The 12,070-nt window shown below is 32.5% G+C and overlaps 1 protein-coding gene across 13 annotated transcripts in view; it reads right to left on the bottom strand.

Annotated features, from left to right (window-relative positions):
* The window catches only part of MYCBP2 (MYC binding protein 2), a 258,986-nt gene that overhangs the window by 71,705 nt on the left and 175,211 nt on the right, over nt 1-12,070 (bottom strand). For 8 of the 13 annotated variants that reach the window (XM_038569798.1, XM_038569796.1, XM_038569799.1 and 5 more), the window contains 3 exons: nt 4,266-4,340; nt 1,138-1,362; nt 149-281 (listed from right to left, as the gene is read on the bottom strand). In XM_038569798.1, the coding sequence (XP_038425726.1) occupies nt 149-281; nt 1,138-1,362; nt 4,266-4,340 (433 nt within the window). The remainder of the gene's footprint in view (nt 1-148; nt 282-1,137; nt 1,363-4,265; nt 4,341-12,070) is intronic. The other 5 variants (XM_038569800.1, XM_038569795.1, XM_038569794.1 and 2 more) reach the window with 4 other exon arrangements.

The raw sequence follows: 12,070 nt of genomic DNA on the forward strand, positions 1-12,070 counted from the left end.
CACATTTTCTTTTAATTCTCTTCTTACACGTGCATTTAGTATCCATTATTGTACAAATATTAACAATTGTTAAGATTTTAACCATTAGCTTTGCTTTTTACCTAAAAAAATAAACACACAAATAAATCACAAATTTAAGCCAACTTGCCATCTTCATGTCGGAGGTATTGGTTTCCGCCTCTGTCTCTAGCTAAGGACCATGCCTCTCCTTCATCACTCTCACAGAACTCTACCATGCTGTTCTTATCCAGCTGCACCCATGCACCTTCAGAATTGGTTACCTAGTACATAACAAAAAGCACGATTGGTTGGCTTGATTCTTTCAGGGCACTAAGGCTGAAAACCAGCAACAAGTTTAAGTGTTTGAATAGGGTAATCATTCCGAAAGTTTTTACCATGAAATTAGTTTCTGAAATTAAGACCACAGCCTGAGGTAAGTCAGAAATCAATAAAATGTTCTGTAAAATACTGCTTATTTATGATTTAAGTAAAAATAAATTTCAAGGCACATAATACCTAAGTAACTTTAAACATTGCCCTAAAACACATGGCGCTCTCTTTTTCTTTTTGGCACCTAAAATGTCCTAACACAGCAAACTATTATTTAAATTAGTAGTGTCTATAATACAACTTGAAAATGGCCCTGACACTGAGAAATAGCATGACACACTACATCTTCAAGCTCATCAGCTGAGGCAAATGCCACAGTTGACCAAAAAGTAATTTTAGTTGCTCAGGACTTCAGTGAGACACATAAATGGGAACAAAGAAATGAAACTCTCTGCATGTATTACATCTCCATACCAATCAATTCATAGCAAATATTTTAAAGCACTGTTAAAACATGTTATAGTACATTTGTAATAATGGAAAGATATATGCACATACCAAACATTCATATATACAATACAAATCATTGTTAATATAAATATTATTTTCACAAGGGTAATTCTGAGAATAAAACTATTTAAAAAAGAAGTACAGAAAAAATGTTAGTAGTATTTATAATACAAGTAAAGATAAAGAACAGTAACATTTAAAAACCTGGGATGGAAATGGCAACCTTTGGTAAAAAGAGATACTCTTTTTTATTAAAAAGAAGTAACTTAGAAGTCATGAAGCTACAAGAATCCATACCTCTCCCACTGCTTTGACTTTGTTTCCCAGAACTAACATTCCAATTGGGATACCTCTAAGGTTAGGGCAGCTTCTGATGTTGTGACCGGAAGGTCCCGTCTTCACTACCTTGTATATGCCTGGCCCTCCTCGCAAGAACGGCATATCTTGTTCTTGCATTGTTGCTTCCTGTGGGCAGCAGGAGTTTATATCTTTGAAAAAGTCATCAGTATTAGTTTTAGGTTCCTGAAAATTTGAATAGGAAAAAAAAATAAACAAAATGCAATCTATTATCACTTGACAATCCTCTTATTAGCTTTTACAGCAAGTCTATAATACTACCAAACAAGAGAATACATATCCAAAGATAACTGAAATATATACATTAATTAACACCACTACTAAAGAATCTTTGTTTTTCAATGCCGAATAATATTTAAATAGAGGTGAAGAAAAGGTAAGTTAGCAGGAGAGCAAATAAACCTCTGATTTCTGACCACCACAATTTAAGAAATATGATAGTACTTGAATTTATTTTTATCATTCAATAAAATACTAAACAGTAGGAAAAACAAAAATAATATAATCTGTGAACCACAACTGAATAATTTTGAATCATTATTACTGCATTGCTCTATGTTGGTATGGGTTAAAAAGCCTATATCTTCATTTCCTTCCACTTTGTAATAATTATTTATAGAGAAAACAGGTGTGAAGACTTATCTATAGACAGCAATGATGAAAAAATGTACATAAAATATAGCTGCATCTTAATATTTACTAGTTATGAACGAAATAAGAGTGCTTATAAGATTTTAACAACTCATACTTCCTTATACAAATAAAGATGTCTTGCTAGATTTGCTAGGCCATTACTAAACAGTGATATATTAACACTATTAACAGAAAAAGAGGATTATTCTTTCAGTACAGAGATTAGTATCAAAAGATTCATTTTTACATAAAATATTATACTTTTGGAGATAAAAGCATCACTTCCAAAATGAAAGAAAAGGATATGCCTCAACTTTTCTGTTGAATCTGAATGAAATCGTTTCCTATGTGAATGCAGTGAAGAGAAATAACTTCCTCATATTTGCTCTGCTTCCCAACTACATGTGAAGTTCCATACTGGGAGTTCTTCTATTGTCATTACTATTCCTTTAAAACTGATTTAGACTGTACTTTTTAAATACAGTACTAGAGACTCTACAAATTGCTTTATGTTTAAATATAACAAAAGATGACCATATTGGGGCACTTATTCAATATTAGATTAAAATTAACATTTAGTAATATAATATAAATGGAACAAAAATGAAAAAAAACACTAACACATTATTTATGCAAGATAAAATAATAACAAATAATTCTATCCTTCTATTACTATAAGTAGTATCATACTAAAGGGTCTTTTCTATAGTAAAAAAATTAAAAATGAAACTCTTAAGGTTTAAAAAAAACAGTGGATTCAAGAATTCTGGGTACCTGTGACTTTAACTCAATATATTGGTTAGGGAAAATTTTAAACCCACCAGTAACCTTCATATAATATTCTATAAATTTCATTGTGGTGATAATCACCAATTTTTATATATACAAATATGTACTATGTACAATATTTGTTGACATTTACTATAATTGTCATGCTGTATTTATCCAACATTCTTTAGTTATACACTGGCAATTTAATAGAAATAAGAATTTTAAATACCTGAAAAATTTAGTTAGATTTATGTATTATACATACCCATGCAAATATATTTGTAAAAATTTACATATGAATATAAAGAGAATGCTCAAAATAAAAATGGAGAGTTAGGGTCTAAGAAGCTGTGCCACTACACTAACAAAATTTTCAATAAACATTTAAAAATGTCTAGTTGTGAATAACCAACTTTAGTAAATATATCATGCTATATCATAATTGGAAGAGGCACATTAGTCTTATACAACTCATTTTTTAAAAATTACATGATATGATATCAAAAATTACATGGTATGATGTCAAAAATTACAAGCAAATATGAACAGATATAATGAAAAATAAATTTCACTGGTATTCAATGATATAACTAGAACTTTTAATTAAGTTATAACAATATATCCAACTTTTGATCATTTAGTGTAACAGTAAGATTAAGTCTCAGCAAAAACTAATAACAATTGCAAATTATTCAGTGAAAGGCAATATATGAGAACTTCTATTTAAATATTTAATATTTTATTGAACAAAGAAATTATACAAATATGTAAAAAATAACAAGCAAATATGAATATCTAGTGAAAAATCAATTTCACTAGTATTCAATAATGTATCTAAGAGCTTTTAATTAAGTTGTAACAATATTTCCAACTTTTGATCATTTAGTGTAACATTAAGAGGTAGCCTTGGCAAAAACTAATAACAATCACAAGTTACTCATTCAGTGAAAGGCAATATATGAGAACTTCTATTAAAATACTTAGTATTTTATTAAACAAAGAAACTATACAAATTAATAAATGTAAAACAGTCTTTTTTTTTTTAATATAAGTAGTAAGAGAAGAATTGACAGACAAAAAAAGGTCATAGAATTGTGGCTGTCATTCTCAAACAATCCTAACATACACGCTTCATTCAGGTCAAAAATAGAAGACTTGGGGACCAGCGTATGAAACTGATGAAATGCAGTGTTATTTTTTCTCCTTGCATTCCCACCCCATTCTCAGGTGAACATCCAAACAGGCATGAAAGGCTAGGGAAGAAGAGAAGTGCCACAGAGTCGGGACTTCCTCACTGAAATAAGCAAGCTCTGAGAAAGCCAGATGTAGTGATGTAGTTGTGGGAGAAGCTAGTCATAAATTATATACAGCAAATTTGAAGTCACATAAAAGTTTAACTTAAACTAATAATACATTCCTTGTCAAAAGTAGAGGGAAAAAGATTACCAGGGAAACTCAACTGTAGCACTTTGTATAGAACTTTATTTATTTATTTATTTATTTATTTATTTATTTATTTATTTATTTATTTATTTAACTATCTACTTTTTGGCAAAAATCCTTTTATTAACTGTAAGCAAAGGCTTCAAAAGATAGAAGGTAAGATTTGTTATACATGCTGAAATACCTGAATAATGTATGACTGTTCCTTACAGTTAACTCACCTGGGGAAAAAAAGCTTTGGAAGTCCATGAAAATACGTCCAAATCCCTGACTCCTTGGCTAGCATTAAAGATACTCTGAGCGACAAAGTTTAAGAAAGAAAAATATCAACAAAGAAAGGGAACAGGATATTATCTGCAGAAGATGCGTTCACAGTAACAACATTGTTCTGTACTCTAGCACCAGCACTGTGATATGATTTTACTAAAGGGAAACTGAAGCCACCTGAGTAAATCACACAGCAAAGAAAGACTGATAAATAAGTTTTGTCAAAAGCTCTCCATGGATATAGTGTGTCATGCCATTTACTAAAATTAAGAGCCAGACATTGATTTAAAGCTTAAGACAGTCAATGTGAGTAGGAAACCTTAAAACTCTTTTAAAAGATGACATATCTGTTCCAATACAAGCCAGATTTGTTTTATGACAGAAAACAGTCTGCTGTTTTATGAAGAAAATGTAAATAACAGATTGTATAGATAGTGTAACCATTATTAAGAATAATAATGGCATGTAGTATCTGTAGACATTTTCACTTTCTAAAGTACAAAAAGAAAAAAAAAAGAAAAAAGTTAAAAAATCTAAGTCATTTCCCCTTTCTTCTCTAAATGAGAAAAAAAATCATTTGGAAATGTTACTAAAAGCTGTTAACAAATATGTTAAGAATAGCATAAAGAAAAACATACAACCAGAATCTTTTCTCGAAAGATAGGCCTGGTTTTCTCCATCTCAAAGTTTATGAAATGCACAGAGCATTTTCCTCTTTATGTTAAAATCTAAAACTATATTTTTAAACAACCAACTTGTAGCAGCATGGTCCCAGAAAAATCAACACCTTCACAAAATGTCTTAATGAAAATGTAAATGGTATACATTTTACATAAAAATATCATGCTATTGAATATATTTGTCTGATCTGAAATTAAAATCTTTCCAGTGAGTAGCATTTACACATTTTACTGCTTATGTAAATACTGTGATAAATGGTTATGGTGGTGGGGGAAAGGAGGGCCCTCAAAATGTTAATAAAAGCTGTTATCATCCAAAATTTCAACAGAAAAGAAACACAATTCCCAAACAATTATTAGCCATTTTAGATAATGACAATTTATCTACTATTTTCTAGTTTTGTATTTTCCTCATGTATGTATGGACAGATGTAGATACACACCCATATACATACACATATATATGTCAATTCAAAAATAGAAGACATATGAAAGCCAGAAAATGAGTTTCTAGTAATATGACTACAAATAAATACCTACAAATAAATGTAAAACAAAACAAAACCACACCCCTTCCACATTGAAAAATATAAAGCAAATAGGGTCCTTTCTTTTTAGGTGAACTGGAAACATGATGCAAAGCATTCTAAAATACTATATTGGAAGGAAAAATATGTCCTTACTGGTTTACTTATGTATATAAGAACTTTTGGGCTATCTGCTCAATGGTTTTTCTCCTTCATAGAAAATAGTGGTGCAGACCTTTTGACATAAAACAGTATCAACAATTTTTTTAACATTTTCTTTTTTTTAGCATAAATTTCTTTAGTATTAAAAACAATGTAAAAAGTGTTTTGAAAAGCAAGGCCGATGACTATTAAAATACACAAATTAGCTCTCATAGATTAATAAGAGTACCACTATGTGTATAAATGTGTATATACACATACACAAATACATATCTACAATAATCTAAATCCTTTTATTCTCAAAGACTATTGTTAAGACAAAAAAATTCTCTCAAGAAAATTAAAAATTGTAGCATACTAAAACTCTAACTAAATTAATGAGGACCAAACTGTAACTTTAAGCCGATAATCTTTCAAGGCACAGATCAAGTGAACAATTTTCATTGTGAAAATATATGACCAAACATGCCAAATGTTCATGCAAAAAAATGCTAATTCTTTCACTGTGCTGCTAGAGGAATAGAGTTAAGAATTGCCATTTTTAAAATTTATTTTTATTTTTTTAAGAAATGCTATTTTTAAAGAGAAAAAAATAAAATGTCTCAGGAAAATTAAAAACAGCATATGTATAAACAATTAGTGTTATTTTAATTGCCTTAATCTCATTCTGTTAATGGTGTATCAAGTAAATATTTAGTATTTACTAAGATTAAAAACAGATTATGTATATACATACAAAATATATTAACATAACAAAACCAAGTAACTCATGGTATTTTAAAGCTGTAGCTAACAGGCATCATCAGGTAAACCCATAAAAATGAAATTGGATATAAAATGTGAAAAACACCTGCCAATTTTACCTACTGCCCTGAATAATGCTGTCAGGGAGATTACCAAAAGATATTTTCCCTTCATCTCTTTCCCACATCTTCGGGGCCTAAAACTTAGAAAAACGAACCTATTTTCTATATGTGAACACCAGTCTATGTAGGTTTGTATAAATGCTTGGAGATGTTTGGAGACACAAGTTGTTTCTGCAGGAATTCAGATAATACAGGAATTATAAAGATATCTCAGAACACTTTGAAGGAGGTATCATTTACTCTCCTGGATAGAAACTCTACCACTCAACCTTCCCAAAGTTGGTAGACCTCACTTTTGACAAAGCATCCAAAGAATTGGGCCTATACGTTTCAAATCACTAATATCTCTATCCTAGAAGTAAACTTGTTTTCCAAAAAAATTTAAGCCCTACGCTAGGCAGTCAAGTATCTTCCATGTCAAGTATCCCTACTTATATTTTCTTCAATGCATGAAACATCCTACTAGCTTGCTTATTATATTTTATAGTTTTCAAATCTTTAGGATTTTAATTTAAGATCAACATTTTATGCCTTACTTATGCCTTCTCAGATTGACCTACATCAACTTCAGAGTCCAGAGTGGTAATCATTTCGTGATGGGACCATGACTTATAACACCTTCCACATGTATCACAGTATTCATCCTCATTCAACCATTAAGGTTATGAATATTCACATTTATTTAATTTGGTAGTTTTACCCAAAGTAATATGATTTTTATAGCTATATATTTACTTTATCCTTTTGTAACTATATATATCCTTATCTCTTCACTAATTTCTGCTTGTGATCCTGGGAGAGTAGTTATCTGTAGACACTAGAAAAATAAGAATAATAAAATACATAACATCACAGGTCACAATGAAATTAAATGAGAGAATATTAAATGAGAAGAAGCATATATGTGATAGGAATTATTTTGAGCAACATGATCATAACAAATATTAAGAATTAAAATTTAGTATTCAACAAATGTTGAAAGCAAAATGTAGTATTTAACACTGTGGAAGAAATGTGTATGAATAAGAAGGAATTCTTAATGAGTCCTTACCCTTAAGAAACTTAACAACAGAAATATGAAGTATACAAATACAAATGGGCTGAATTTGTATTTGGGGCTGAAAGCAAGAAAAACAAACTAAACTTTGTGGGTAAGAAGCAAGGCTTTTCTATTTTACAAAGTGCTGAGAAAAGAAAGGGAAACCTAATTTCCCCAGTAATTCTATGCTTTCTACCCCCAATCCTTTACTTCACCCATATTAACTAGTTTTCAGTTCCCCAACATAGCAGGCCTCTATAACTCTGGACACTTGATTCTCTATCTAGAAATTCCTTCACTTTTTCTTGGTAACTTTTAACACTTTTCTTCTCAAGTATCGCTCCCTAAGTGAAGCTATTCTGTAACTTATCACAATACAACTTAACTATTTGAGTATGGTATGTCGGTCAAATTATATAGTGAGTACCGTAAATGGGAGAACAGCACTCCATCTTATTTATTTTGTATCCCTCCCCTTTCCTCTCCATTCACTGCCTACTTCCTATCTTAGTTATTTGGTACAGTAAATAAGGACTCAATAGTCCTTGAATGAACGACTAATAAATTAATACCCATAGCATTACTGGGAAGTAGAGAGAAGAAAAGAAATCAACAGAAATTTTTGAGCCTGATCAACTAGGAAAGCAGTAAAAAAGCTAGAAAAAAAAAAAAAGGAAGCGAAAGCATTCTAGACAAATGAATAAACATAAACAAAGACTCTAAGATGCAAAATTGAACAGTGTGTTCTTAAAAGAGCACAAAGTTCTAATAGCACACAAGCACATCACAAAAAAGGGTCTGCATTCTTTATATTTATCCCTGTTCTTACTAATTAAGAAGTATTTTTAAAAATAGTTATATATAATAGGAAAGTCTATTGCTGTTTACTCTCTGAATTAGAGCATTACTAAAGTGCTAAAATAGAGGAAAGTCACATTTCCCTAAGTGAGGATGCATCAATTCTTAGTAATGAAATGTTGTTAGGCAGGCCAGCAGTTAGCTACAGTACCTATTTGCAATGACAACAAGAGTTCTACAACATGGCTAAATACACAAGATGGTGTAAAAAGCTTTAAAGCTTTTTTTTTTCTTAAAGATTTTGTTTATTCATGAGAGACACAGAGAGGGAGAGACATAGGCAGAGGGAGAAGCAGGTTCTCTACAGGGAACCTGATGTGGGACTCAATCCCAGGACCCCAGGATCACGACCTGAGCGAAAGGCAGATGCTCAACCACTAAGCCACCCAGGAGTCCCTAAAACTTATTCTAAATAGGATTACTTACAGTGATTTTAAAAAAATAGTTCATGAAATATTTAATCAGTGTTCAAATTTCTAATACCCACTCCCATTCTCCCCGACAGTTTGTTTGACTCAGGATCCAGATAAAGTACATAATATTGATGTGAATGCGAAATTGTTTTAACTAGAAAAGGTTGAAGAGGTAGATGTAAAGATTGCTAAAGGCAACTTTTTGATATTTTGAATCTTTTTAAGTTAGTCGCATCTGTCCTTGGTTATTTCTATATTATTTTTAAATCTCCTGGCTCTCTCCCACTTTTTAAAAAATTGAGTAGTGTTTTACAATTTTATTAGCTATAGTTATACTTAATTTATTCATAAATGGACTAAAGTAGAAAGAGTATGGGATCCCTGGGTGGCGCAGCGGTTTGGCGCCTGCCTTTGGCCCAGGGCGCGATCCTGGTAGACCCGGGATCGAATCCCACATCAGGCTTCCGGTGCAGGGAGCCTGCTTCTCCCTCTGCCTGTGTCTCTGCGCCTCTCTCTCCCTCTCTCTCTCTGTGACTATCATAAATAAATAAAAATTAAAAAAAATTAAAAAAAAATAAAGTAGAAATAGTAGGTGGAAAGTGAATATATTTTTCTAGAAATAAACATAGTAAGAGATGCAAATGAAGTAGAAAGATGTATTTATTTAGACATATTAGTTCCCTGAGAGGATGAGATGGAATCATTAGTCCCTCTATCTCCTAAACATGTTTAGCTCTATGGAGTAACATACTCATTAAATTACTGACTGTGTAAGGGGCCTGCCCTGTCTCTATAGACAAAACCTTGGGAAATCAGCCTTCCTTGCCTATAGCAGGTTGACTATGTGAGTCCTCATCGAACACCTGTACTGAAACAACTGTACACTAGGTCTGTTTGGAGCTGTAGGCCAGTTATTTCTATCCCTTCTGTCATCTTTGGTCCCCACATAAAATATAAACCCTTCTGTTATCTACCTGTTATCATATTTTTATACTAAACCTGCTCTATGCTTCTCCCTGATACAGAATCAAACTATTGCCATTTGTCCCATGATTTTATATTGTATCGAAGGGGACCCCTCCCTCCATGGTAAACAAACTCATTTCATCTTTAGCCTGTGGGTCACAGTGCTGCCATCATCTGTGTGCCTTTGTGCTGATGTAGATGATCACCCAACTGCTGAGTGAGCCTTTTAGTTCTTAGACTGAGGCAGTTAAAATGACTTTCACATCCACTATACCTCAGCTACCTGCTCATGGCCCATTACCAGGCCATATCATTCAGTAAAATCCTCTAACTATGAAATCAAATGTAAATATCTACTTTATCACACAAACCACCTATCCTTCTATCTCTTTAACTATAGTGTACTTATATATATCATTCTAGGATTTAATTAGGCCTCCAGTCCCTTGGATCCTCCACTTGTCCTTTCACATTTCTAACTCAGGCAGGCTGAATTCCACAGTTGGTGATCCCAAGTCCTCTTTCATTGGCATCTGAAATTTTGTCCCTATTTTTCTGTCACAGCAGCACCAAATTCCAGGCAGCTATAATCTACTCCCTTGGCATATTTGATTCTAGAAACTTAGAACTATGGATGAGGAAGGGCATCCACAATGGACCCATCCATGGGTCTCACTGGGTCCTTAGTGGCCCACTAATCCAAAAACAAGTAGTTTTTCTTTAGATCCCTCTCCTGTTTCTCTCAAACATTATTTCAAATCTTTACTGCATTTTGAAGTCCTCTAACTTAAGTCATTTGTTTCAATCTTAACTGATGTCTTTCCTCTCTCCTATTTTATAAAAATCTTGGTCTCCTTCAACCTCTGCCCTTTCTCCCTCCATCCCTAAAAACTTACCTACTGCCACACATATCCCCTTCCCTCCCTCACAAAACAGTTCTCCAAATGTGCCTCTAATACCATTTTCTTCTCCTTTTTCAGTCTTCAGATTTTAAAAAAAAATTATTTTTAAAGATTTTATTTATTTATTCATGAGAGACATACAGAGAGAGAGAGAGAGAGAGAGAGAGAGACAGAGAGACAGAGGCAATGGGAGAAGCAGGCTCTATGCAGGGAGCCTGATGTGGGACTTGATCCTGGATCTCCAGGATCACACCCTGGGCCGAAGGCAGGCACTAAACCACTGAGCCACCCAGGGAATCCCAGTCTTCAAATTTCTTATTTACATCATTTCTTATTTACATACCAAAAAGAGGTATTTCCCTCTTTTTACTGGCATTTTTTAATTTATAAGGATCTCAAGTCACTATCATTCGTAAAAGAAAGGGAAAACCTCAGGCTTATCAATAATACCAGCCATTCTGAGTTATCTACATTAAAGTAGAACTCATGACATTCTTCAACATAAAGGCTAGAAAATATCACAAGTCACTTCATATCTTCAATATTCTGCCTCCAGATATTTTCAAATAGGTCAGTGACAACTCTTTCACATTCCAGTGAAAACCCATCAAGAAGTATTTGTATGGCTTACCCGTTTAGCTTTCTTTCTTCTACTTGTTACTGCTCTTCTCTCTCTGACCTCAGGAAGATTGTCTATTACGAACTGTCTCTTGAATGGGGTTTAAGAGCATCAAATAATGGAACGCCACTGTTCCAAAATGAAACCACGGGATTTAAAACTTCAACACACAGCATCTCTTGTTCCTCCTTTCTACCTTTGCTTATTCTTGTTTTATCTGTGTGAATATCTGCCTCTTACCAAAAGCATCTCCTCAAATGAGCAAACAAAGCAATAAGAAGAAAATTTTGGAGTGGGAGAGATGGTAAAGATAATGTAATTTAATACAATGCCTTATCAGGGATAGTGGAAAACAGTTTCAAACCATTTAAGGCTAACTTCTTAGCCACAGACAATAAAGAATTATTATTTATCTTCCAGACTAATCTCTCCTTCCAGGGGGTCAAAATATTTTTCATTTTTAAATGCAGATTACAGATCTGAGGAAAGTTAAAGATCTGGTTTATTTATTCGAAACTTGGTATTTTAATTATACATTTATCATTTTAGCTTAACCTCAGTAAAACAGTATGCCAACACTCTCCAAACCTTAACACATACCAATAAGTAAAAAATACAGAGATATATCTCTCCCTACTGTAGTATTACAAAACATTTATAGAAGAATATAAAGAAGGAGATCAATAAATATAAAAGGAAGTTTGATTATTTCTTTTCCCAAAGAATC

This window comes from Canis lupus, chromosome 22 (assembly GCF_011100685.1).
Source record: "Canis lupus familiaris isolate Mischka breed German Shepherd chromosome 22, alternate assembly UU_Cfam_GSD_1.0, whole genome shotgun sequence".
Lineage (NCBI taxonomy): Eukaryota > Metazoa > Chordata > Mammalia > Carnivora > Canidae > Canis > Canis lupus.